Source organism: Sparus aurata, chromosome 4, assembly GCF_900880675.1.
Source record: "Sparus aurata chromosome 4, fSpaAur1.1, whole genome shotgun sequence".
NCBI classification, from domain to species: domain Eukaryota; kingdom Metazoa; phylum Chordata; class Actinopteri; order Spariformes; family Sparidae; genus Sparus; species Sparus aurata.
Window position 1 is genome coordinate 18,346,508 of NC_044190.1, and position 27,568 is coordinate 18,374,075.

General features: G+C 43.5%; 2 protein-coding genes across 2 annotated transcripts; both read left to right on the forward strand.

Moving 5' to 3' along the window:
• The first annotated feature begins 224 nt into the window (after positions 1–224).
• On the forward strand, positions 225–5,248 carry mnx2b (motor neuron and pancreas homeobox 2b). The gene is made up of 3 exons (XM_030413803.1): positions 225–1,399; positions 2,620–2,780; positions 4,341–5,248. Exons 1-3 carry the CDS (start codon positions 982–984, stop codon positions 4,755–4,757), a joined length of 996 nt encoding a protein of 331 aa, XP_030269663.1. The 5' UTR covers positions 225–981; the 3' UTR covers positions 4,758–5,248.
• Positions 5,249–16,824: 11,576 nt separating this feature from the next.
• Positions 16,825–27,554, forward strand: atic (5-aminoimidazole-4-carboxamide ribonucleotide formyltransferase/IMP cyclohydrolase). Its single transcript, XM_030415386.1, has 15 exons — positions 16,825–17,020; positions 17,217–17,343; positions 17,475–17,618; positions 18,789–18,877; positions 19,065–19,216; positions 23,043–23,199; positions 24,333–24,458; positions 24,560–24,667; positions 25,294–25,379; positions 25,474–25,563; positions 25,670–25,795; positions 25,909–26,001; positions 26,088–26,270; positions 26,821–26,976; positions 27,180–27,554. The coding sequence occupies exons 1-15, from the start codon at positions 17,002–17,004 to the stop codon at positions 27,297–27,299; spliced, it is 1,776 nt and encodes a 591-aa protein (XP_030271246.1). The 5' UTR covers positions 16,825–17,001; the 3' UTR covers positions 27,300–27,554.
• The last annotated feature ends 14 nt before the right edge of the window (positions 27,555–27,568 follow it).

The following is a 27,568-nucleotide window of genomic DNA, read 5'->3' on the forward strand; positions in this document are numbered from 1 at the left end:
CTGACCATCAGACCTCTCCTCAGCCTCCTCTGGCCCTAAACCGACATTGGTTCACCTTAAGCAGAAGGCCAATTAACTTATAGCCTCTTCTGCCAAGCCATTACACTTTTTATACGGTTTGTGTGCAGTTCTTGATCGTAAAGTTTAATAGCATCGCTGTGGCCTTAGTATGAGAATCAAGCAAGCCGTTAATATTAATGATTTAAATACTGGAGTGGAGTGGACACCGATCAGGCATCCAATAACCTTAAGACTGCTGGGGAAAAAACAGCCAGTATCCGTGTGTAAGGTGCGGAGGATGTTCGCCGCACTGATCATTAGTCTGGTGTAAATATATAACTTTGTTTATGGCAATGTGGAAGCCGAAATCATGGCGGGTACGAGGAGCTGGCAGTAAGATAGATACTGGGAATACAATTGGCTAATCTTCTAATGTACCTCCGCGCTTTTGATGCAGTTGAAGGTGTTCGCAGGCGGGACAGGGGTTGGACATTACCTCACTCTGAATGCTTTCTGGGGGGAGAAACGAGCGAGTAATTAGCTGATTAGAGGCCCGTCAGAGCAGCTCAGACTCCAGCCAATCCCCGCTCGCACCGGCCTTGCAGGGGTGGAGGAGGACGTGCTGATGGAGTGAGACACACACACCTCTGTTTGTCTGAAGTTGGTGTAGAAGATCAGGACGGACGCGATGTTGCAGCGTGACTTTTCTAGGAAATAGATGGAGAGGCGCGCGTGCAAGCGGTAATTTAAAAAGCTTATTTTAAAAAGTAGTCAATAATCTTAGTCAGTAAGATACAAGCTGAGAAATGTCTTACGTTTATTTATAACTTATCCGTCCAGTCTGAGTTTTTTTCCTGAGAAGAAGGAGAGCACATGAGTTCGTGAGTGGAAGAGGCTCCTGCGCGCTGACGCACGGCACAGGTGCGCACCCGCCAAAACTTTACGCGTTTACTCCGCAGTCCCCCCTTCAGCGAAGCCGTCATGGAGAAATCGAGAAACTTCAGAATTGACGCCCTGCTCGCAGATGAGACCAACCGGGTGAGCCGAGACCTCTCCCCGGGTCTGAGCAGCGACAGCCCCGCGGGCAGCCCGGTCTCCTGCCGCCGTGCGGACACCCCGTCCCCGCGGGCCGTGCAACTTCAGACCGGACTAATCCCCAAACCGGGTATCCTCAATCTCCCGCATCCAGGACTCGCTTCTATTCCCGGCATGTATCCCGCACCCATGTACCCGCTGTCAGCGTTGGGTGGCCAGCACCCCGCGTTCGCGTACACGGGCTTCACACATCTAACACAGACCTACCCAGAGCACCTGAAGGCGGCCGCCATGGCGGGGTCTCTGCCCCTGGAGCACTGGATCCGCGCTGGGATCATGATGCCGCGACTACCAGATTACAGTTGTGAGTATAAATAGATAGGAGTGTTTATAGGGCCCATCAGGCACGATAGACAGGTGCGAAATGTGTGTTTTTGAATTCTTCAGAGACAGAAAAAGTGTGTCAGTTATGAACCGTTTTCTGTTATCAGTTCAGCAGGAAGGATAAGATTTAATGAGGCGGGTTCACCTCTGAAGAACCGCCGAGCTGTCATAAACTCATTGAACACCAACTGATTGTCAAATAAATCTCAGCAATGTTTCGACAGAACAAGATTATTATTATTATTATTATTATTATTATTGTTATTATTATTATTAGGCCCCTTTTAACATTAGCTACAATATGCCGGATTAATCATTTGATGTCAGAAGCTCTTTCTCGTTGTTTTGGGTTTTGTTTTTTGTTTTTTTTTTGTTTCACTGTCAGAATAATCAACGTAATACCAACTGATTTAGTATTCAAATTATATCAGAAGATTTGTCCGTCTGTTTTAAAAAAGACCAATACAATTCAAAAAACAGGAAAATACATAATACACATTAATTGTGATTTACAGCCTATTTTTCAAAGAAGGTTTTCCAGCACTCTCTGTATATTATCTCACTCCCGGTAAAAAGCAGGAGATGTTCGTATATTTTGTGTCAGTAACAGCCACGTATCGTCCCGGTCAGCCTCGTTTTACTGCTGTCATATTTTAATTTTGGCCCATTTATTCCTCCATAAACGCCAACCCGATGAAAATTGTCTTTGTGTGATGAAGAAACTATAAACAAACACCTAAAACGTCCTGTAGTTCATCAATAAAATCCCAAAAGCCTTCATTGAATTTTCATTAAGTTAATGGCATGCCTGTGTTTTTATGGCCTCTGCGCCCACTTCTGCCGCGTCCCCCCGTCAACAATAAACCGGAGTAAAGCTATTACAGTTAATGATGGCCACAGAGTGCGGGCATATGTGTGCCTGTTCCCACCCACAACATTACACTGAACTTCCTATGTCCTTGGTATAATATAAATAAGTCTACAGTGGCAGTTATTGGCCAAATATTTCAGACTCATTTAAGACCTGAATCTTCTCTTATGGCCAGATGTTTCAAAATAACTTGGATTATTATGTGTTGAGGATAAAAACTCCTCTAAAAACCAAGTGAATTCATAAGGATTTATTGGCCAGTGTCAAATAAGAAATAAGTTGTCAAACCATGAAGCCAAAGACTGATCACTCTTCTGTTCCTCCTCCAGCGGGCCCTCAGTCTGGTCTGTTGGGGAAGTGCCGGAGGCCCCGCACCGCCTTCACCAGCCAGCAGCTGCTGGAGCTGGAGAACCAGTTCAAACTCAACAAGTACCTGTCCAGACCCAAACGCTTCGAAGTGGCCACCTCACTCATGCTGACTGAAACACAGGTAAGTGAGAAACGGGTCCACTGCGCGAGCCAGCGGCTTCATTTCAAGGGAAACATTCACAGAAATAAGAACGAGGGGAGAACCCAACATACTCCAAACCAGCACAGCACAGTCATCCCAAAGGATAATAAGATATTTATCAGACTCATACTAAAGTGAATGAAAGCAGGCACATTTCTCAGATGACTCCTGTAGGTAACACACTTCTGTATTTTTTATTTAGAAAGTCTGAATGTCATCAAAAATCTCTTTTTCGACAGTCTCAAGACATGCAGCAATTAACACAAAGGACAAATAACACAAATGTGATGATAACATCATGAATATTGTTTCTTTTTATACTGTTTTGTAAAAGATTTAAAACCAAAAAAACAACATAAACGGCAACTTTAAAAAGAACATGAGCTGTATAAACCATATAAATAACAATCAGTCAGTAGGGAGCCATTAAAATATAAATTCTTTGAATATCTTTTAATTCTGGGAAACTTCATCGTACCTGGTTTGAAACTGATAGATTTCTCAACAAAATGCGGCTGCTTAAAATCATCTCATCAACAGATTTAACAAGAGGGGTCAACATGTTATATGAAATGAAACAGGTTGTGTAGAGGAGCACATCGCACAACTGCTGAGTTTACCTCACAAAGAACAGAAGCCGGACTTCAATGCTCTGCGTGTGTCAGATTGTTTATTCATCCGTGGTTTATTCCTTTCTAACTCTCGTAATGTTATAGTTATAATTACAGTATATTTGATCATAGATGGTGATGTATTTAAAAACTCACCACAAACCACAGAATTTATAGTTGTTGTTTTTTCCAGTGTTTAAAGGTACACTACGTAGTTTTGGGAATAAAATTTTGCCCAAAAGAAAAATAAATAGTGCATTCATTAATTTTCACACCTGAACGAATAAACAAAATGTCATCAAAAGGATATCAGTTTCATTTGTTTAAATTTTATATTTGCAGGAAGCTCCGTCTCTCTTTAAACATCATTCTGGGTACCTAATTACACTCCGAGGACGGCTTGTTTATTCAGTTAAAGAAAGAAATAAATAGGTGTCTGAGTTTTAATTATTACCTTATTCATTTTATAGATATTTCCCTTACTGATTTTAAATTTCTTTTCCAAATCTGCAAAGTGCAAATTCAAAGAGGAACACACATTTTGTCTGAATTACAAATATTTTCTATTGTTGTGTTAGAGGTATTTCACTATTTCTTGACACTGATTTGACTTTTAAAGTAAGTTATTTGCTTTTTCATTGTTGAGAAAATGTAATATTGAGGTCGTCAGATTTCTCTTTTTATACAGCATCAGTCCAGTCAAGTTTATTTAGAGAATCTGAGAGGGTTTTACAATCAGAACAGCTTCGGCTGAAGAGGGATCCCTCATCCAGAACTGGCATTTTTTTAGGATACAAAGAGTGACTTCTGTTCTCGAGCTGCAAATGATAGATGTAATAATAAAAACATGTTTTCAAATCTGTTCAGCGAACTCTAGATTATACTTATCTTCTGATAACCTTTTATTTACTCTGTCATCTCTCCACAGGTCAAGATCTGGTTCCAAAATCGGAGGATGAAGTGGAAACGTAGCCGGAAAGCGAAGGAGCAGGCCACCGCCTCGGCCCAGTCTGAGACACAGCGACTACGCAGCGGGGGAAAGACAGCCACCAACAAACCCGACGAGGGCAGACGAGCCGCGAATCAAGATGACGGAGGGATTGATCTTGATTTGGAGGACGGAGAGGAGGAGGTAGAGGAGGACGAGGAGGAGGAGGAGGAGGAGGAGGACGAGGAAGAAGAGGAGGAAGCAAGGCACGGTTTTCCTGTTGGGATGCCACAACCCACAGACTTCTTGCAGCGTGGCACCGACATTGGCTACAATCCCCACAGCCCTTTCTCTGATGATGAGCTGGAGGGGGTGCAGGTGGGAGGAGGTGACAGGAAGATCGGGGCAGGACTGTGAAGAGACACGCAGAGACATTACAGAGACAATTTCACTGGGACACGTCTGTGTTTGAGTTCACCAGAGAAGATCTTTGTCTCGTCTGCTCTGTGAACGTTTATGTGTTCCGATCAAGACATTTGTTGGAATCACTAATCATTCACACGCTCGCAGGATCATGACACAAATATACTGTGTAAACCATCTCTGAATAATCTCATCTCTAAGTACTGTACATTTCGTAGCATGCCGAAAAGAAGATTGCTCATTTCACCCCTAAAAAATGTAGCTGTTTTCACGAGCATCTGCCAAATCACCTTCCGGTCACTTTGTCTTTGCTCCATCCGCTGACAGCTGGAACTCCACCCAGTGAACACATACCATGAATGAAGGACAAGTGGACTGTGGTGCGTTTCAGACAGCGTGAGAATGTACAGAGGGTGCAGCCTCCCCTGCACCATGAAGACAAAAACATGTCAAACGCTGGTGAGAACATCCTCATTTACTTTTGGCCGTCATTTCTGTGAATAACCATGTTTTTTTTTTGTTTTTGTTCTCGACGATGTTTACGAATTTGTTCTTGTCACTTACATGTAAATGAACCTAATTTATTTGAATGATTGCAAAGATGAATCATACATGTATTTATCTGAAACTTGTTTGTGGTGTAACTGTGAAATTAAAAACAAATACAGCTTTGAGGAAATAAAGAAGAGCTGAAAAATGAGCCGTGTTTTGATCGAAGTTCCTAATTGGTTTGCCCCATCAAATGTTAATAAATGCATTAATAAAACAGCGATCGCAAGAGCGATCGGATCAGTATCAACTGTCCTCGGGGAAGTCGTCGTGCTGTTCTTGAAGTGTTTGTTTTAATTTAAGATGAAGAAAAAAAGAACACAATTTAGTATGCCAGGGAAAAGATTTAGCAGCACTTACGGTTCCCTCACCGGAGTCAGTTGGCTCTTGGTTGAATGCCTGAAATAGTGGTTAAAGGGGCTCTATGAAACAATGTAGAATTGTAAATGTATTAATCACCTTTTGTTTAACTTTGGATCTCTTTGTGAAGGACCCGGGTCGGATTTCCTGCAACAGAAAACAAATGTTTTCACAAGAATGTGTCGTTATGCATGTTCTCAATCGCCTCGTCTCAGTGCCTCTCTCCACTACAATAGCTAACGTTAGTGTCGAAATGGAGTCCACAAACATAAAGAAGAAACCCGCCTCCAACATGACACAGAAGTTCCAAAGACAACTGTAGAATTGACAGGGGTGTGATAGAGGGAGGGAGGGAACGACATGCAGGAAAGGGCACAGGTCAGATTGGAACCCTGGGTTTCTGCAGCGAGGACACGGCAACTGGACGTGAGGAGTACGCTCTACCAACTTGGATACCGGGCCGCCCAACCATTAACATACTCTGAACAGATGTTCACGTTTTGTTCCATGACATAGAATACATCAGTAAATACCCTACACGAAGCCCTTGCTAATCCAAGTGGCTAAATGAGACTACAGACGTCATCACAGACGATAAACGGTAGCATGCCTAACACGGAGAATCATCTACTTGCCCGTCCGTCTCTTCAGGCAGACTTTGGCTGCAATCTTTTCTAACTGTAACTTTTCAACTCGTAGATTGATTTGTTTATAGTAAAGTATGTAGAGTTGAGTGCTTACAGGCGATGACGTTGGAGCGGCAATGTACATTGCTTATAACCTGAGTTTAACATTAGCTTCTTACTTCTGCCAATTTAATTTCAATTCAAAACTCATAAAAGTGGTGCTGTGTTTGCTACCGACCTTATTTTATGCAACAATCCAAATTACAATGATAAAAATCCCACAGGCATTTTGATGAGGCACCCAGGATGATGCTAACTTCTGGTCTAGCCTACAAAATAATATAATAATAATAATGATGATAATAATAATACATTTTATTTAAAGGTGTCTCTCTGGGCACTCGAGGAACACCGTACAATACATATTTAAAAAGAAACAGTAAAAGAAAAATAGAGAAATAAAACAACAACAAAAAAACAGACAGTACAGTACCAGAGTTAAACAGAGTAGGACTATGTGGACAATTAAGTGGGGTATGCAATTCTAAAAAGGTGAGTTTTAAGTCTTGATTTGAAGAGGGGGAGAGAGGGGAAAGGTTATGGAGGGCGTTGAATGTAAACAGGATTTTGAAGTCTATACGGAGTTTGACCGGGAGCCAGTGGAGTTACTACATAACAGGGGTAATGTGGTGAATGGAGGGGGTTCTGGTGATGATCCAAGCTGCAGAGTTCTGAACCATTTGAAGTTTATGTAGGTATTTGTGAGGTAGACCAAAGAGAGGGGAGTTACAGTAATCAATGCGGGAGGTGACAAGGCTGTGTACAAGAATGGCAGTGGAGTGGGGAAAGAAGGAGGGGCCGAGGCGGTTGATGTTGCGTAGATGGAAATAGGCAGACTGGGTGATGTTATTGATATGCAATTGGAAGGATAATGTGCTATCAAGGAGGACACCCAGACTCTTGACCTGAAGGGAGGGGGAGACAGAGTAATGGTCAATGGTGAGGGAAAAACTGTCAGCTTTTGAAAGGGTTGATTTAGTACCAATGAGGAGAAATTCCGTTTTATCACTGTTTAGTTTGAGGAAGTTGGAGGAGAACCATGATTTGAGTTCAGTGAAGCAGTCAGTAAGGGAGGAAGGTGCGAGAGTGGAACTGGGTTTGCTGGAGAGGTACAGCTGGGTGTTGCCAAGGGGAAGGAGGTAGATGATGAAGAGAAGGGGCCCGAGGACAGAGCCCTGGGGCACACCAGTGGTGACGGGAGACGGGTGGGAACTGAAAGATTGGAGTTGGATGAACTGAGTGCGGCCTGAAAGGTAGGATTTAAACCAGTCAAGGGCCGTGTGTGAAATACCAATGGAGATTAATCTATTAAGGAGGATAGTGTGAGAGATGGTGTCGAAGGCCGCACTCAGATCACGGAGGATGAGATTAGTGAGAAGACCAGAGTCGGCGGCCAGGAGGAGGTCGTTTGTGATTTTGATCAGTGCAGATTCTGTGCTATGGAGGGGGCGGAAACCAGGCTGGAATTGTTCGTACAGGTTGTTAAGGGTTAGATGACAGTGAATTTGTGAAGCAACAGTTTTTTCAAGGATTTTGGAGAGGAAAGGTAGATTAGAGATGGGACGAAGATTAATATAATTATTAGGGTCAGCACCAGGTTTTTTCAGTGTTGGAGTGATGGCAGCAGTTTTGAAGAGTGTAGGAACAAAAATATGTCATCACTGCCACTCTCTATCACATAGTTGCAGTATGTCAAAAAATACCAGGACGTTGAACTGCATCCGGTCGCATCTGGCAATTATGTAAGCAGGCATTTCCTTCTGGCTAGTCTGACCCTCAGATCTCTGTGCAGCAGAAGATTCGTCAGATCGACTAAAGTGGACGAGAGAGATGACAGCTCAGTTATGTTGCAAATTTCAAGCTACAGACGGATGGATGTATTAGCAAGACAGGCCAAGTAAAGGCATTATAAAAAGTACGTCGTTTCTGAGGGCAGCTGCAGTGTGTAGCTGCTGAAAGTAAAACGAAAAAGAATGCAATGTTGAACGTAGCGAAAGAGTCTGCACACAGCGGTGTGTTAAGCTAAACACTAATTCCAATTTTCTAACCTGCTCACAGTGAAAAAGCTAACATGCTAAAGCTCAGCAGGTGTAAGGTTTACCATGTTCTCTAACTTAGTTTAGCATTTTGGCATGCTAACATCAGCTAATTAGCACTATAAACAAAGTGAAGGTCATTTGTTTTGTTGGAATTCAGCCAAAAACAAAAGAAGAAGACATTTTTGTCTGATGGAGCTCAAAGAGGGGATCACCAGCTAGATAACAATTTGTCCTGGAGGGGAACAGGGATTTCTAATTACTTGGCACAGACCCACAAGTGTCAACCTGCTGGTGGCACAAGAAGGAAGCTCAGAGGATCAACAAAATCAGTCGTGTTCATCTCCTCTGGAACTTGATTGCATGAACACATTTTCATGCCAAAAGAAAAGAAATACCACAAAGGCTCATGAAAACTTCACTAATGGGAAAAAGGTCCAAGTTTTCATGAACAGCCTGGCATTAAAGGACAAAAAAGTGTGTTCCTTCACATCTTCTTCTTCTTCTTCCTCTCCATCCTGTTCTTCCACAGCCACTGCACTCTGTCTGCTGTATCACATCAAAAGTAATTCTCAGTGAACTGTTTTAATTTATTGCAAAGGCTCTCAGATATTAATTACTCAGTGGGGTTTACTGATAGCCAAATAATTAAGTTAATGAAGAGGAAGTAAAGCAATCAAAAGCCTGATGGTGATGTCACACAGGCCCAATTTAATTTCCAGGAGCAACGGCGTGATGAGTGTGTGTAACTGCGGCGGGGCGTTTTTATTGGGCGGCCATGTAAGGGTTGTGATTAAAGAGAAGATTGGAGGACATGCAGCGTGGTGTCATTTAGCCCCCTCTCAGACCACAGTCACATGTTTATATAGTGATCAAATGCATTCTTATCTGGGTGGACAGACACCAGCCCCCTCCTGTGAAAAAAAGAAACCAAAGCAGGCTGTGCAAGGATCGGAAATAAGGCTGTTAAAGACTGATGCAAGAAGCTTAATCGTGTGTTCAACTCAAAAATTATAAAGTGGAGAAAAGAAATACTTTTTCAGAAATGTTTTCCAAGAATATCAACGATTATCTAGGTAATTATTCACTATTTCATCAAATAGGCTAAAATCCACTGACTTTCTAGCAGAACCCTTTCTGCTAGAAAGTGAGGGGCAGAGACTTGACCCCTTCAATCAGTGAAAACATTTCATTTGAAATTCATATATTAATATGCATTGAAAACACTTGCAGTAATTAAAAATGCAAAACAATGTTTTTAAGTTTTTAAAAATGGGTTCCCCCTCTTACACACCTCACACACATTAGGGCTTAGTATCTGTGGGTGTGGTCGCACTTCTGGCTAACCATGGCAATGAGCTTCATCGCAAAAGTTAACTGAAGGCAAAATATGATATTTATTTCCCGTTACAAAACAGTTGGTTTAAGCTCAAAAACCACCTAGTTTGTGCCAGGAAAACACTTCTCAGTTTTACCTCTAAATAGCTACCTGTACGTCACCACACACAGGGCTGTAGATGTTCCAGGTATCCTTAAAAACACGCAGCTTTGTTGCCACACAAATCGACTTCCCATGATAAAACATCCATCTTTTGATGCCACATACGCGGTTAGAAAGCGCCTTGATATCCAGTGGTGTCACGTTTACAAGTTTTGAAACAGTGCAAAAGTAAGTTAGCCTAATAAACATGTTATGTGAATGTGCTATTACACAGTAAAATATTACCGCTAAAATTTTGTTTTTGAGACTGCACTGAAAGATTACTGTTTTTATGACTTCCACCTTAATAATAAAAATATATTAAGTTATGACTTGACTGATTCCTGCACGTTTTGTTCAGCGTCAGCGAGATAATCTTCACAGATGAACGCCACTTTTGTGAATTTTCAAAGCACAAATTAAATCGCTAGAAGTAAAAAGCTAAGCTACATGGCGGTCGCATTATTTGAACGTCACCACCACTAAGCGTCTTACGAACACATTTACCATACAGGTTTTTCTATAAACTCATCAATCTACAGGTTTAAAAGTTAGAGTTAGTAAAGTTTGTAACTAAAGTCTAACTAAAGTCTAACTAAAATATAACGTCTGTGACGTCTGTAGTTTCATTTAGCCACTTGTTAGCAACAGCCATTTTTAACACACGTAAGCGCTTTATAGTGAAATTGTGGGACAATTAACAATGTATTTAATGTCATAGAACAAAACATGTAGCCTAAATATCTTGGGCCTGTGGTGAACACAGACCGTATTTCAGGCATTTATAACCAAAAATAATTCAAAACCCTCACAGACGAGGGAACTGATTTCCGGGTTTTAGGAAACCAAACAACACCGCCCTGTTCACCAGATTAAGGCTCTTTAACACTCTCACATGAAGGACTTAAAGGATTTTTCATTGAACTTTTCAGACTTGATATAATGGGCGAGGACAGAATTCATAACAAGCAGGCAGCAGACTGAACCTCGATCTTAACTGCGGCTTTTAATTTGCCTGATGAAAAATCATGCGAATCAATAGGAGCTCATTTAGTTGTGTGACTTGTCAGCCGCCGTGACGAATGCCATCTGGCCCGCTTTATGACACCGGCCCTCCTCTGACACAGTACAAAAAATCACAGCTAATTGATAAGGCAGGGGAGCAATATATGGAGGTCATTGATTCTGTTTCTCTTCTAATTTAATCTGAATACACCAGTCACGTTGATTAAAAAATCCCCCCCGCGTAAATAACAGTTATTGCTGATAAATGCTGTCAGTTTTCTCGACAGCCCAGCCCGACACAAAAAGTGCTGACGGCCTCCCCTTTACCTCTTGTCTTTTTTAAACCAATAATGCATAGTGAGCCCGTGTCTTTCCATAAAGACGTTTCACTGTCCATTGAATCACTCAAGTCACCCCTGAGATGTCAGCGCGGCCCTCAGACACAGAGCGGTTACCAGAAACTCCCATTTTCATAGTTAGACAAATAAATCGGCCTCTTTTTTTAGCTTTGCCGGATCGTAAATCAGAGACACCCTTAAAACATTTACACCCTGTAGTTTAATCAATCAGCAAAAATGTCGGGCTCATTACGTAAATATGAACAGATTGCGCGATCTTTTAAGGTAATCACACGTATCGGTGCAGGTTTGCCCGGGGCCCTGTCCTGTCACTTAACTAATGGGCGAGTCAGGGGGAGAGTGACGGGCCCCAATAAATTCACATCTGTCCGACTTAAAACGCTGTTCCAAAGCACGGAAAAGGCCCCGTTTCTGCCAATAAAGTTTATTGAAAAGGGCGTGGCCGAGGGGGGATGTATTCACGAGAGTCGTTTATTGTTGCAGGAAATGTATGTTACAGGTGTTTTTCTTTTCTTTTCTTTTTTTTTTTTCTTCTTCTTACAAATAACAGTGGATGTGGTGTCCGTGTAACCTTCAGTTCTGCTGATGAGCCAAAAGATTTAAGCTGCAACAAACGAAAGGAAACGCAATTCCTGTATCTTTTTGTTTTTTGTTTTTTGTTTTTTTGCTTTTGTTTGTTTTTTTACTGTGGGTGACATCAGTTTGATATGACAGTGAAGAATTCACAGAGAACAGCTGGGGAGAAATAAAAAGATTTTATTTAGCCATCATGACATTTTTGATACTGATACATGAAGAGCACCAGACTGTTTCCACTGGCGTTTACCAACAAGGTCCATGTCTGCCCTCTGGTGGCAAAATAAGAGAAGACACCATGCCTGACATGACCTAATTTTTTTATGCATCGTGGAAACAAAAAGGCCAACAGGAAGACTTTGTTTAATAATAGGGTTAAGTAATGAGGGTAATAACAAGCTGAGCATATGTCCAGAGGTTTCCTCTTTTTTTTCTTTTCCTGCAGTGTTTTAAAGGTTCTTCTGCATGTAAAAGATCTTGAAAGTTAAAAAGGTCCAAGTCCACACCAACAGACACTCCTCTCTCCCACGGAAAACACTGCTCATGAAACTCCTTGGCAGTAAACCCGCCTCATTTATTATATATTGCACATTTACTATATATTGCACATGTCCTGCACACACAATGGCAGTTACTGTATATAGTATGTTTATCTTGTTCCTCCTTGAACCGGCACCTTATCGTGGTGGAGGGGTTTGAGCACCCGAATGATTCTAGGAGCTATGTTGTCCGGGGCTTAATGCCCCTGGTAGGGTCTCCCAAGGCAAACAGGTCCTAGGTGACGGGTCAGACTAAGATCGGTTCACTCGCCCCTGATGAATAAAACAAGACCAAGGACGTGCACGTCGCCCGGATCGGCGTCACCGGGGCCCCACCCTGGAGCCAGGCCTGGGGTTGGGGCTCGCAGGCGAGCGCCTGGTGGCCGGGTCTCTGCCCACGGGACCCGGCCGGGCGCAGCCCGAACGAGCAACGTGGGCCCGCCCTCCCGTGGGCTCACCACTCGCGGGAGGGTTCAGACGGGGCCGGTGCAGAGGGATATGGGTGGCGGTCGTGGGCGGGGGCCCCGGCGGCCCAATCCCCGGATGGTGACTCTAGCCATGGGGACATGGAATGTCACCTCACTGGGGGGGAAAGAGCCTGAGCTGGTGCGGGAGGTTGAGCGGTACCGGCTAGAAATAGTCGGGCTCACCTCCACGCACAGCCTGGGCTCTGGAACCCAACTCCTTGAGAGAGGCTGGACTCTCTTCTACTCTGGAGTTGCCCGCGGCGAGAGGCGGCGAGCTGGTGTGGGCTTGCTTATAGCCCCCCAGCTCAGCCGCCATGTGTTGGAGTTCTCCCCGGTGAACGAGAGGGTCGTTTCCCTGCGCCTTCGGGTCGGGGATAGGGCTCTCACCGTTGTCTCGGCTTATGGGCCGAACAGCGGTGCAGAGTACCCGGCCTTCTTGGAGTCCCTGGGAGGGGTACTGGAGAGTGCTCCAACCGGGGACTCCGTCGTTCTCCTGGGGGACTTCAACGCCCACGTGGGCGATGACAGTGTTACCTGGAGGGGTGTGATTGGGAGGAACGGCCTCCCCGATCTGAACCCGAGTGGTGCTTTGTTACTGGACTTCTGTGCTAGTCACAGTTTGTCCATAACGAACACCATGTTCAAGCATAAGGGTGTCCATATGTGCACGTGGCACCAGGACACCCTAGGCCGGAGATCAATGATCGACTTTGTGGTCGTGTCATCTGACCTCCGGCCGTATGTCTTGGACACTCGGGTGAAGAGAGGGGCTGAGCTGTCAACTGATCACCACCTGGTGGTGAGTTGGATCCGCTGGCGGGGGAGGAAGCTGGACAGACCTGGCAGACCCAAACGTATCGTGAGGGTCTGCTGGGAACGTCTGGCAGAACCCTCTGCCAGGGAGATCTTTAACTCCCACCTCCGGGAGAGCTTTGACCAGATCCCGAGGGAGGCTGGGGACATTGAGTCCGAATGGACCATGTTCTCCACCTCCATTGTTGACGCGGCTGTCCGGAGCTGTGGCCGTAAGGTCTCCGGTGCCTGTCGCGGCGGCAATCCCCGAACCCGGTGGTGGACCCCGGAAGTAAGGGTTGCTGTCAAGCTGAAGAAGGAGTCCTACCGGGCCTGGCTGGCCCGGGGGACTCCTGAGGCAGCTGACGGGTACCGGCAGGCCAAGAGTGCGGCAGCACGGGCAGTCTCGGAAGCAAAAACTCGGGTCTGGGAAGAGTTCGGGGAGGCCATGGAGGAGGACTACCGGTCGGCCTCGAAGAAATTCTGGCAAACCATCCGGCGCCTCAGGAGGGGGAAGCAGTCCTCCGCCAACACTGTTTACAGTGGAGGTGGGGAGCTGTTGACCTCGACTGGGGACATCGTCGGGCGGTGGAAGGAATACTTCGAGGATCTCCTCAATCCCGCTGACACGCCTTCCATAGAGGAAGCAGAGGCTGGGGACTCAGAGGTTGACCCATCCATCACCCAAGCCGAAGTCACTGAGGTAGTCCGTAAGCTCCTCAGTGGCAAAGCACCGGGGGTGGATGAGATCCGCCCTGAGTACCTCAAGTCTCTGGATGTTGTGGGGCTGTCTTGGCTGACACGTCTCTGCAGCATCGCGTGGCAGTCGGGGACAGTGCCTCTGGACTGGCAGACCGGGGTGGTGGTCCCCCTATTTAAAAAGGGGGACCGGAGGGTGTGTTCCAACTATCGGGGGATCACACTCCTCAGCCTCCCCGGGAAAGTCTATTCTAGGGTACTGGAGAGGAGAATTCGGCCGATAGTCGAACCTCGGATCCAGGAGGAACAATGCGGTTTCCGTCCTGGCCGTGGAACACTGGACCAGCTCTATACCCTCCGCAGGGTGCTCGAGGGTTCATGGGAGTTTGCCCAACCAGTCCACATGTGTTTTGTGGACTTGGAGAAGGCATTCGACCGTGTCCCTCGTGGCATACTGTGGGGGGTGCTCCGGGAGTACGGGGTCGGGGGCCCTCTGTTAAGGGCCGTACGGTCCCTGTACTGCCGGAGCAGGAGCTTGGTTCGCATTGCCGGCAGTAAGTCAGACCTGTTCCCAGTACATGTTGGACTCCGGCAGGGCTGCCCTTTGTCACCGGTTCTGTTCATTACTTTTATGGACAGAATTTCTAGGCGCAGCCACGGGCCGGAGGGGATCTGGTTCGGGAGCCAATGGATCTCATCTCTGCTTTTCGCGGATGATGTGGTCTTGTTGGCTCCTTCGAGCCGGGACCTCCAGCATGTCCTGGGGCGGTTTGCAGCCGAGTGCGAAGCGGCTGGGATGAGAATCAGCACCTCCAAATCCGAGGCCATGGTTCTCGACCGGAAAAAGGTGGCCTGCTCCCTCCAGGTGGGAGGACAGTTCCTGCCTCAAGTGGAGGAGTTTAAGTATCTTGGGGTCTTGTTCACGAGTGAGGGAAGGATGGAGCGTGAGATTGACAGACGGATCGGTGCAGCGGCCGCAGTAATGCGGTCTTTGTATCGGTCCGTCGTGGTGAAGAGAGAGCTGAGCCGAAAGGCGAAGCTCTCGATTTACCAGTCAATCTACGTTCCGACCCTCACCTATGGCCATGAACTTTGGGTCATGACCGAAAGAATAAGATCCCGGATACAAGCGGCCGAAATGAGTTTCCTCCGCAGGGTGGCAGGGCGCTCCCTTAGAGATAGGGTGAAGAGCTCTGTCACCCGGGAGGAGCTCAGAGTAGAGCCGCTGCTCCTCCACATCGAGAGGAGCCAGCTGAGGTGGCTCGGGCATCTGTTTCGGATGCCCCCGGGACGCCTCCCTCGGGAGGTGTTCCTGGCATGTCCCTCCGGGAGGAGACCCCGAGGAAGACCCAGGACACGCTGGTGTGACTATGTCGCCCAGCTGGCCTGGGAACGCCTTGGGGTCCTCCCGGAAGAGCTGGAGGCAGTATCCGGGGAGAGGGAGGTCTGGGTGTCCCTGCTCAGGCAGCTGCCCCCGCGACCCGGCCCCGGATAAGCGGATGAAAATGGATGGATGGATGGATCTTGTTCAAATATTTTTTAATACATTTTTATTCAAATTGTTATTTTATTCTTTCCAATAGCTTTTTATCATTGTCTCTATTTTTTGAGACTTATACTCTTGTTTTCTCCCGTGGGGGATCAATAAAGGAATATCTTATGTTATATAAGATGTTTGTCATCACACTACGTCACCATGTCACTCCACTAGCGTCTAGTTTGGCGCAAAACAATTGATTTAGCACAGCTGCTTTGTTGTTCTTATCTGTGCTGGCTCAGGCATATGTGTGCTGACCAATAGGAGACTTAAGTATTCAGGAGGGGGCCTTAAAGAGACTGGAGCTAAAACAAACCATTTCAGACAGAGTTGCAGTGGACAGTATGAGAGAACTGATGTGTTTTCAGCATTAAAGCATGTAAACCTATTCTGGAAAAATAAAAATAAAAATAAAAAATTCATAATTAAGTAAGAGATGAGAATTTTAGACTGCCCATATTCTAACTGTGGATCGCAGGCACCATTGTTTACAATACAGCTTGTCTTCTTGTCCTTCTTCTGTTTCTTCTTCTTCTTCTCCATCTATTTCTGTTTCTTCTTCATCTCGTGTTTCCTCCTCTGTTTCTTCTTTGTCGTCTCCTGCTCCTTCTTCATCTCTTTCTTATTCATCATCTTCATGTTCTTGTGTTTCTTCTTGTTCATCTTCTTATTCTTAGTCTTCCTCTTCATCATCATCTCCTTTATCTGTTTCCTCTTTTTCATCTTCTTCACCTGTTTCTTCTCCCCCTCTTCTTATTCGTCATCTTCTTCTTCACCTATTTCTTCTTCTTGTCATTTTTATTTTTATTTTAATTTTTTTTGTCGTTCTTGTACGGCCTACATTTAATGCATTAATGGATTCATATCTCTAACCGTAACCCCTTCTTCTTCTTCTCTCAAATATTTCCGCTCCTGTCTGCGCATATAAAATGCGCATTTTGTGCGCCGCTTGGCTCTCAGAGGTGCGCTTGTGTGTGAGGGGTGGGTCTTTGTAGTTTTGAAGCACATGATAGACCAAATGAAAAGCGTGTACAGTTTACTCTAGAACTCCATATCTTCCCTCTGCAGAGTCTGTTGGTTGAACCGAGTGCAGACTCATCAGAAACCCGCTGCACATCCACACAGACCGCTAACAAACACTGTGACTGTGAACATGGCCTCCTCAGAGCTCGGTAAGAGTTTCTTCTTCATTTAATTAATTCGCTGTCGACGCTATAAAGTTTTCTTCTGCGACATGCAGGATGAATGCTAGCTCTCGCTAACATTAGCCAACGTGGTCACGGTGTCTAGCTAAAACACACTTTTATTTCTCCATTTAAAAAATGCGTGTAAGTGTTTGTTCAGCCCTCTCTTCGTCTCTCCTCGCAGCACTTTTGAGTGTGTCAGACAAAACTGGACTGGTGGACTTCGCCAAAAACCTGGTGGATGTTGGTCTGTCTCTGGTCGCCTCAGGTGGTACAGCCAAAGCCCTGCGTGATGCTGGACTGGCTGTCAGGTGGGCGCTGAATAAAAGTGAAATCCAGTGTAGTTTTGTTTGTTTTATACCCCTCAAATCCACTAAATGTTATAGCCCAGCCACCTGTGGATGGCCTTCTCTAACCCGTCAGTGTCTCTGCTGTGTGTCAGGGACGTGTCTGAGCTGACTGGACACCCGGAGATGCTGGGAGGCAGAGTGAAGACCCTCCACCCTGCTGTCCATGGAGGCATCCTGGCCAGGAAAACCCCCTCCGACTCGGCAGACATGGAGAAGTTGGGCTACAGCCTGGTCAGGTGAGAGAAGCACTGCAAACCACTGGAAACATCCAAAACATTAACATTTTATAAAAAGCCTCGGCTGTATTATAATATGGTGGAAATGATTCTTTTTGTGCACAATAAACTTAAAATAATCACAGCAGAGATGAATGGACTATGTGGAATCAAAGAGCATGCGTAAGTTGTGGCTGCCAGGCAGATCACACTCTAATATGGTTAAAGTATAGACTTGTGTTGTGCTATTAGGAAGCACATGTAGCTGATTTAGAAGCTGGTTAATTGGTAAACTGCTGTTGCTGCTTTAAACTCATCTTGTGACTCTTATTTGTTCAGGACTGGCAGAATGTGATTAGATATGAGATGTCACAGTGTTGTCTTGGCAGAAAGAAACTACACACCTGATAGCGACAGAATTTGGCCCAGATTGGATGATGGGATCAGAGTCTTTTTGTCTTTTCTCCTTGTGTGCATGAGATAAGGTTTGAATGGATCATTTGATTAATCAATGAAATTAATAGTCTTCCTTGCAGTTAGACTGTGGAACAGAGGATCCTGCTGTTGTTTATTCCATCTGAAATGGACAAAATAGATGAAAGCTAACTGATAAATTAGAGTCAGTTTCTCTGATAAAGTGTTGAGTGTTGTTTTGCCCACACGATTCAGACATGAACTGTGAAAAGATTCAACAGTGTAATTTTGAGCACATGAGGATCTGTGTGCACAAAGCCTCACATGGTCTGTCAAATCTTTGTAAAAGGCCCAAATTATGTCACGCATACTCAACCAATAGTTTACATATCGCCCAATTAAAGATAGTAAATCATTTAATAAAAAAAGTCAAACGAGTTTCTCCATTGGCTCATTTTAAGTGGCCATGAGCATGAACACACAGTGAAAGCTAGAACAAAGATCGAGTCTTGCCTTCATCATGAAGACATTTTCTAAAGCTGCAAAGGTGCACAAAGGGAAACTTTGAATGTTGGCCCTCAGAGATCCCAGTACTCTCTGACACTGATATTGCATGATTCAAATTTGGAAACTCACCATAATTGGTATTCTTGTTTTCTTGGGTAAGTATGTGTGTGCTGTTTGGATTTTTTTCCCCAAACGGATGATGATGATGATGATGATGATGATGATCTTCATGAAGATTCTTGCACTTATTCTGCGTTCGCTCATTTTAAGAGTGGTGGTGTGCAACCTCTACCCATTTGTGAAGACTGTCTCCAATCCGAGTGTCACAGTGGAAGATGCTGTGGAGCAGATCGATATCGGTGAGTTGTGTGGAGAAGACTGTGTGCATTTCATTTCAGGATGACAAGCTAAACTTGATGTAAATGTGTATGAATAATGGTAATGCACGGCACCTAAAGATAATCCTGTCACATTGCATTAAAAGCTATATTTGTTCTTTTTCTATAATAAGAATGATACTGTGATGATGATTACTATTCTTCTCAGGCGGCGTAACTCTGTTGAGAGCAGCGGCCAAGAATCATGCTCGCGTCACCATAGTGTGTGATCCTGCTGACTACTCACTGGTTGCCAAGGAGATGGGGAGTTCAGGAGACAAAGATACAGCCCTGGAAACACGCAGGACGCTGGCCCTCAAAGTAACATTGCTGCTCTTTCTTTCCCACAACATTTTAAGTACAAGACTAACACATTTAGGGTAACTTCAAGAATAAAAGTATTTCTTCCCCAATTCTTAACTTTTGAAAATGCATAGGACTTTTTAAGAAGGGATTGGAACCAGAAAGCTTTACTTTAGAACAGAAAGAAGTGGTCTATCTACCGTCAGCAATTTTGAAAATTGTTTTTTAAATTATAATTGAATAAAATGCACCAGTGTCAGCTTCTAAAATGAGAATTTATGTTTTTTTCTTAGTTCTCGAGAATTAAATATCTTTATATTTTAGACTGTTTGGACATTAAAAAGCAATTTTAATATTTCTTTGACTTTGGAAAATCTTGATTAGAAATTTTCACCATTTTCTGACATTTCATTGACCAAATGATTGTACAATCGTTACATTGTTAATTGATCATGAGAATAATAGTTAGCTGAAGCCCTACATTAAAATCTGTAATATTCACTCTTAAACTAAAACAAGTTTCATGAGACATGGAAAAACATATACAAATATTTTAGTTAGAAGGACTTAAATTGTGGTTTACTGATCAGCGTTCCTTGATCTTCTAATCACAAGTATTAAATTGTTAATCCATCCTGTCACTGTTCAGACTTGTTCCAGTCTAATCTCAGTTCTAGTCACTGGCTTGGAATAAGAGGTGATTCATGCCTTTGGCTTTTTTAAGGAATGTGCCTCCGTCTTAAAATGACAACAATTGTTGCACAATTGTAACAACATGCTGATAGACTGTTACAAAACACATTAAAAGGCAAGGAGGTTTCTGAGACGAAAGACGGTTAAATATCACCATGTTGATCATTTCACTCAGTTTATGTCACCAAATTGTGTCTTTGGTCAGTACCGATTGAAGCCTGTGCTCGCTTCTTTTGCCGTTTCTCCTGCACTGACCCTCATCTGTAAGCAAAGTCCAGTCCAGGACTTTTATCAGTGTGTTGACATTTGTGTTTAGTTGAACTTTTGACAGCCTGTGAACTTTCGTCTAGTAGACATACTGAACTGAATGACTTAAATGGACCTGTTTGAGCATACAAATGGCTTTGCTGTGGGATGATGCCTACTAGTGCAGCAGATTAGTAAAAAAATCGTTCACTTTGGTATACAAGCATGAAATTTGGCACAGATACTCTCTAAGGGCCACTTTTTTGGAAAAAGGCATTGGCCACTCAAAAATTGAATATGGCGGCCATTTTTCAAGATGGCCGCCATTGCTATTCAATGCTTATTATATCAATTATTCAAACAGTGATCCAAGCATAAAATTTGATACAAATACTCCCTAAAGGACTTGTTAATGGAAAAGGGTGCTTGTCCCGCAAAAATTCAAGATAGCCGCCATTTTTAAAGATGGCCACCGTTCCTGTCGAATATTAATTATTTCAATTGTTCAAGTGGTGATGCAAGCATAAAATTAGGCAGAAATACTCTTCAAGGAACATGTTGCTTGCTTATGCTTATTAGATCAATTATTCAAACAGTGATCCAAGCATAAAATTTGATACAAATACTCTCTAAAGGACAAAAATTCAGGATGGTGACCATTTTCAAGATGGCTACCATTTCTGTCAAATAGTCATAATATCTGCTTTGTCTGCCTCCTCTCCTGTCCGGCTTAGTTAAACTTGCCAGGGATATAAAATCCCCGCCGGCATAGCTCTCAGGTTCATTGAAGACAAGCCTCTCCACCACGGCAAGGTGCAGTCCACAGACAGGAAGGGCCACTGTTAGAAAAAGGAAGTGGCCAGTAAAAATTCAGGATGGAAACCATTTTTCAAGATGGCTGCCATTCCTGTCCTATGTTCATCGCCACTGTTTCCAAATAGTGATACAGAAAATATGCCACAAATACTCTGTTAAGACCACTTTTTGTAAAAATTGGATGGCCAATAAAAAATTCAAGATGGAGACCATTTCCAAGAAGGCCGTCATTTCGGTAGTATGTACACTGATGCACACATGCATGTTAGCAAAAATACTAATCTAATCTAACGGTGGGTGTTGCTTTAAGAGTGTACTCTGTTGGGACGGAGTAAAAAGGAAGGATTGGAAAAAAAAACACACAAGTTCTTTTCACATATTTACCAGCTCAAAGGACTTGTGGTTAGAGTGTCCAACCTGAGATTGAGAGGTTGTGCCCTGCCGAGTCATTATAAAGACTGTTAAAAATGGTAGCCAATGCCTCCCTGCTTGACAGTCAACAAGTGTTGAATTGGGGGCAACATATCCAGGAAGGTGTACATATACATCACGGTCCAGAATCGGGAAATTGGCTCTCGGCCCACCGCAAGGCTACTTACTTTTTTATTCACATTTGCAATTGCAAGTGAAACCCAATCTAAAACATTTGCATCTTCCACGGCACTCTGATTTGCAGCCACACGTGGCTAGTTGTTCACAACTTTGTGCAATTGGTGCATTTGCTGTCCAGAAGACCCCCCCCATTATTCACCAAGCTTTTTCCATCCCCAGTCAGCAGGACTCTTCTGGCTGACACTGAGTTGCTTGAACCCATATGCAGCCTGCCTGATATGCAGCATGTTTAGTGTGTTGAAGCAGAGCTGCTCTTGTTGGAGGAATGGCTTCATATGGCCTCTGCTTTCGGGCAAACATGTCAAGTCTAGCCTCATCTACACTAACAGCTGTGCTTGATCGATCATATTGCAGGACCACAAACTTCTCAAGGATCTCCAGGTCACTATCAGTCAGAACAGGAGGGTAATGACTTAGTTTGCCAGGCACCTCAATCATAGACATAGTACACATTCAGGTATGGGATACAACTAGGTTCGGGTCACCTTCACCGAGCCCGATCATTCATCCAGTATCATTTAAGTCCCATGTGATCTGTACACCTTCCAGGTAAGCATACATGAACAAGTCATGTATTGCCATGCTTACCCTTGGCTCGGCTCTCACGCGCTGGCACAACCTGTTAATTCAGGTGTGGCTATCTAACTACATCTATTACTAGCTAATTGATGAGGGGCTGGTAGACAGCATTTGAGACACTAGTTATACTATTACTACTAGTCAAGAACTACAGTGTCAGTAAAACTAGATCAGCTGACACTGAACCCCATGCTGAGTTCCACAGCAGTGGATGTGTAATGACGTTCACTCTATTACACAAAACCTTCCTTAACACACTAAATTGAGCTCTGACAGAAATGGTGGCCATCTTGAAAATGGTCTCCATCTTGAATTTTTGAGTGGCACACACCTTTTTCCATGAGAATGTTCCTTGAGGAATATTTGTACCAAATTTGATGATAGCATCACTATTTGAAAATTTGATGTAAGGATTCAATAAAAATGGCGGCCATCTTGAGAAATGGTTGCTATCTTGAATTTTTGAGGGACAAGCACCATTTTTCCAAAAAAACTTTCTTAAGAGAGTATTTTCACAAAATGTTATGCCTACGTCACTGTTTGAACGATTGACATAATGAGCATTTGAAAGAAATAGCGGCCACTTGAAAAAATGGCCGCCATGTTGAATTTTTGGGTGGCCAACGCCTTTTTCCCAAAAAGTGACCCTTAGAGTATCTGTGCCAAATTTCATGCTTGTATACCAATTTGAACGATTCTCTTGAAATATGCCATTAATCTGCTCCACTATACAGAAATAATGCAGACGTAGCCGTCATAATGTCACCACAACCTTGTATGAAATTCTTAATTGTCGAATGTTAAGTTGTAAATACTTTGAGATTTATATCCCGTCTTTGGTACACAGTCAAAAATGTTGTCTTTTACATCTGCATGAATTATGTTCTTTGATTTTCAGGCCTTCACACACACAGCACAGTACGATGAGGCCATATCAGACTATTTTCGTGGACAGTACAGTCGTGGTGTTTCTCAACTGCCTCTACGCTATGGCATGAACCCTCACCAAGCACCCGCCCAACTCTACACCTTACGCCCAGCTCTCCCCCTCAAAGGTAGACCCACATAACAACAACATGTCAGTGTTAGAAATTGTCTTAAAAGGAGTTATTATTTGAATTTTTGGGAAATATGATTATCACCCTACTGGTGATAGCTTAGCTTTCCTCTGGACAGCTAGCAGCTAGCTAGGCTGGATCTGTAAAGGAAACAAAGGAACAGAATCCACCAACCATCAAATCCAAAGCCAACCCAGTAATACATTTTATAGAGTTTGATCAATTTGTACAAATCAAAATGTAAAAGTGACAATTTATCATTTTAATACTCCTGCCTTGCGACTACATTTAGCATAAAATGGTCCACAACAAAAACCACAATGAAAGCAACAAATTGCTTTTCTATGGATGGTAAAGTGTGGAACTAAAACAATATATAACATATTAAGACTTTGGATTTTTTTTGTAGAATTCAGAGCCAGAGTAGCTGTTTTCAACTTTCTGCTTGAATGCATATACATGTATGTTAACTCATGGTTTTGTCCAGACCAACTATCAGTGATTGCAACAGAAGCACCAGCACAGCCAAGTTTAGGTTATGAATACAACAGCAGGGGTTTTGGCCGTTATGCCTTACCATTATTCCCAGATTAGAGCTAACAACAGCAGTGTTTCCCCTACCCTTTATTGGGGGGAAAGCACGCCCCCTCCCAAAAGAAAGGGACAGAACATGCGTCTTATATGAATTTCACTCCTGAGCTGTGAATGCTATTCTCTCGTGTTTCTACCAAGCGTGTAGTTTATTTCTGCTTACACACCCAGCAAAGAGGATCTGGTTTGATTGACAGTAACCTGAGCTGAAGATGTACAATCAGTGCAAAATGTATTTTCTGTTCTAATTTGACCTGCTTTTGTTTTATACATTTATTTTGCCTCAGAATATGTGGGATGGAGATGGTAAAGGGGAAAAAAACAAAGATTTTTGTCATTGTATTGTTACATGTATGGTGAAATAATACAGTACACTTAGGAGAAACACTGAACAGAAGTAAAATCCTGTGTTGGATAGAAGTGACTTCTTCAATTCAGTATGATGCTGATTTCCAAAAACATAGTGAAAATCACAAATGTATCCTTAAATGTCACTGATTTTTATTCTTGCTTCTATTTCTGTGGCTGCCCCCTCTCAGTCGTCAACGGTTCCCCTGGCTTCATCAACCTGTGTGATGCTCTGAACGCCTGGCAGCTGGTCAGGGAGCTTAAGAGCGCTCTCGGCATGGCTGCTGCCACTTCCTTCAAACATGTCAGCCCTGCAGGTGAGACCAGAAGAGGCGTTCAGACTCACCCTTCAGAGTATAGATGTAGAAAATGAAGTCCCTGTGAATCAGTAATAACTCTTTACACATTTCTTTTGAAGGAGCTGCGGTTGGAGTTCCTCTGACTGAGGAGGAAGCCAAAGTGTGCATGGTGCACGACATACTAAAGGATCTGACTCCGCTGGCCACGGCCTACGCCAGGGCAAGAGGTCAGGAACAATGAATTGTATACGACAGTACATTATACAGATTTTAAAAAAAGAAACTTCAAGTTGGCTGCTTGGAAGTGATAACAAGATCATTTTATAGGTTTTATAAAGAATCAGAATCAGAATTTCCTTTTATTTGTCCTGCAAACGGGGACATTTCTTCATCACAGCAGCCAAAGGACAGAAAGTTATAATAAACAACTATTACGATAATGGTAAAAGAATAAAAAAGTACAATAAAAAAGTAAGAAATAGAAATAGACTCATATACATTGTATAGAAATAATGTTTTATACAGCATAAAGCTCTGACTGGTCCTGTTCTTACCCATGTATCAGATTTTGTAGTCTATGAACCCTTTAGAACCTGAAGACCTGAGGACAGCAGAGAATGTTGGTATTTTTAGAAAGCAAAACAAAGCCATGCCTTTTTTAAATCTGGCTTTTAATTCAGTTTTATTTGTCCAATTATGTGTTTTTATTAGGATGGCGTATCATCATTTCCTGCTTTTGTTGATTACTCTCTCTGTGGAATCGGATGAAAGGACTATTATTTTTCCACTGCTAAAAGTGCTATACAAATAAACTCTTATTGATCAGATTTTTTAACTGTTTTGACACCTGCAGGTTCAGACAGGATGTCTTCTTTTGGAGACTTCATTGCTGTATCAGATGTGTGCGATGTTCCCACTGCCAAGATTATATCAAGAGAGGTAAAATCGTGTGTCAAAGAACAAACTCTGATAAAGTTGTCTTTTTGTTGTGAAATTGTTTTGCTTGATCATGATTCAATTTGATTTCTCTCAGGTGTCAGATGGCATAATTGCTCCTGGTTATGATGAGGAGGCACTGAAGATTCTCTCCAAAAAGAAGAATGGAAACTACTGTGTGCTTCAGGTGAGAGATTTCTATAGTTCCTTATTTCTGTTTTTTAAATAAGTAAGATGTTGCATATCAGAGCTAAGTAAATTTTTCTGATTTAACATTGTGTATTTTGTCCCAGATGGATCCAGACTATGAGCCTGATGAGACTGAGGTGAGGGTGTTGTTTGGTCTCTATCTCAAACAAAAGAGGAATGGAGGACTAATCGACAAGAAATTCTTCAGCAACGTTGTCTCCAAGGGCTCTGTGAGTGTTTACTTATTGTATTTTAGGCTCATTCTGCTTTGTCCTTACATAGCACATCAAACTTTTACACAACATACCTGAAGTATTGACCATTGGATTGTTCTGTTCTCAAGCTCTCCGAGGAAGCTGTGCGTGACCTCACTGTGGCCACCATCGCTGTCAAGTACACCCAGTCCAACTCTGTCTGCTATGCCAAAGATGGACAGGTAAGAACCGGCTGCTAAAAGGAGTAGAAGGGAATCTGACTGGACCATGTTTTTCTCAAAGGTTTCCTGTTGACTGTGTTTGGCAGGTTATCGGTATCGGTGCAGGTCAGCAGTCTCGTATCCACTGCACACGTCTGGCAGGTGACAAAGCTGATAACTGGTGGCTGAGACATCACCCACGTGTCCTGGACATGAAGTTTTGCAGTGGAGTGAAGCGAGCGGAGATGGCCAATGCTATTGACCAATATGTGAGCAACACCATTGGAGAGGTAAGATGGGGCAGATAAAGCAGCAGTTACGGTAGAACACATGGGGGAAAAAAAAAAGATTTATCCTGAATCTTTGTGTGGAACTGAGTGGGGGAAATAGTTGGCAGGATGAGGAGCCTTACAAAAAAATACACTTGCACACTTTCTTGTAGAGGAACTATCAAGCAAAGAGTAACGTAACTTGAGCAAATCAACCGTTATTTTGTCCTACTGAGACGCAAATAAAATGACATCGAGCCACAGAGCGGGCTTGATGCTCACAGTACAGCACCTTTTGATTTTGTAAACCGATTCTGATTGTATTTTATAAAGTGGTTAACGAAGTAGTGTAATGTTATCCATGTAGGTGGCTTGTCATTGTAATTGGATTAGGCACCGTTCTGAACAGTTGGCTGTGGCGACAGTAGACATATAAATCCATTTCACAGTGGCTTTCGGATACACAGTCCTTCTTTCTGCTCTGTGTTGAATGATTTATGACGTCACATCTTATCACGAAATGTGCCAAATTAATGAAACGTCTTGTATTGTCTGTATTTTGTGTCGACAGGGCCCAGACTTGGCCGTTTGGAAGTCTAAGTATGACGAAGTGCCTGAGCTCCTGTCAGAAACTGAAAAGAAGAACTGGATCAGCTCCCTGCAGGCTGTAGCTGTCAGCTCAGACGCCTTCTTCCCCTTCAGAGATAACATAGATCGTGCTAAACGGGTATATATATAAAACACCTCTCACAAAAGCATCAATTTATACCATATCCACCATAAAAATTGCATGGGAATGGCCTACAGGCACCTTTTACACACCAACTGTCATTTCTATTTTGTAAACCATTACTCCTGCAAATCGTGGTGTACTGACAAGCTTGCCAACCATCTTAACTATCATTTCCTTCCCTCTGTGTCTGTCTGCAGAGCGGCGTGGAGTACATCGCAGCTCCAGCGGGCTCTGCTGCTGACGAGGTTGTGATCAATGCCTGTAACGAGCAGGCCATCACCCTGGTCCACACCAACCTGCGGCTCTTCCACCACTGAGCACCTCAACCTTTTTCCAGGTCTTCTTTAAACTCCACTCACGGTTTAGCATTATTATGGAGTCAAACTCTTTCCAACATTCCTGACACTCAAAACATTCCTGAGCATCTTGTGTAGAAGTTACACATGCACTGTTTTGTTACACTTTATCTGCATTCTTGACCTGTGGTCCTAACATTAGAGAAAGAAATACAGTTATTGTCGATCACTCTGGATCAGTAGCATGTAGTGTGAAATAAACTATTAATGACAGTTCATGTGCATCCTGT

What these genes read in the sequence shown, in the direction of transcription:
- atic (XM_030415386.1), top strand. An exon ending in TTGGGCTACAGCCTGGTCAG is followed by an intron (nt 17,619 to 18,788) that starts GTGAGAGAAGCA and finishes GCTCATTTTAAG; the next exon opens with AGTGGTGGTGTGCAACCTCT. An exon ending in CCAAGATTATATCAAGAGAG is followed by an intron (nt 25,380 to 25,473) that starts GTAAAATCGTGT and finishes GATTTCTCTCAG; the next exon opens with GTGTCAGATGGCATAATTGC.
- mnx2b (XM_030413803.1), top strand. Translation starts at nt 982, where the DNA reads ATGGAGAAATCGAGAAACTTCAGAATTGACGCCCTGCTCGCAGATGAG. An exon ending in GCGACTACCAGATTACAGTT is followed by an intron (nt 1,400 to 2,619) that starts GTGAGTATAAAT and finishes TTCCTCCTCCAG; the next exon opens with CGGGCCCTCAGTCTGGTCTG. An exon ending in TCATGCTGACTGAAACACAG is followed by an intron (nt 2,781 to 4,340) that starts GTAAGTGAGAAA and finishes ATCTCTCCACAG; the next exon opens with GTCAAGATCTGGTTCCAAAA.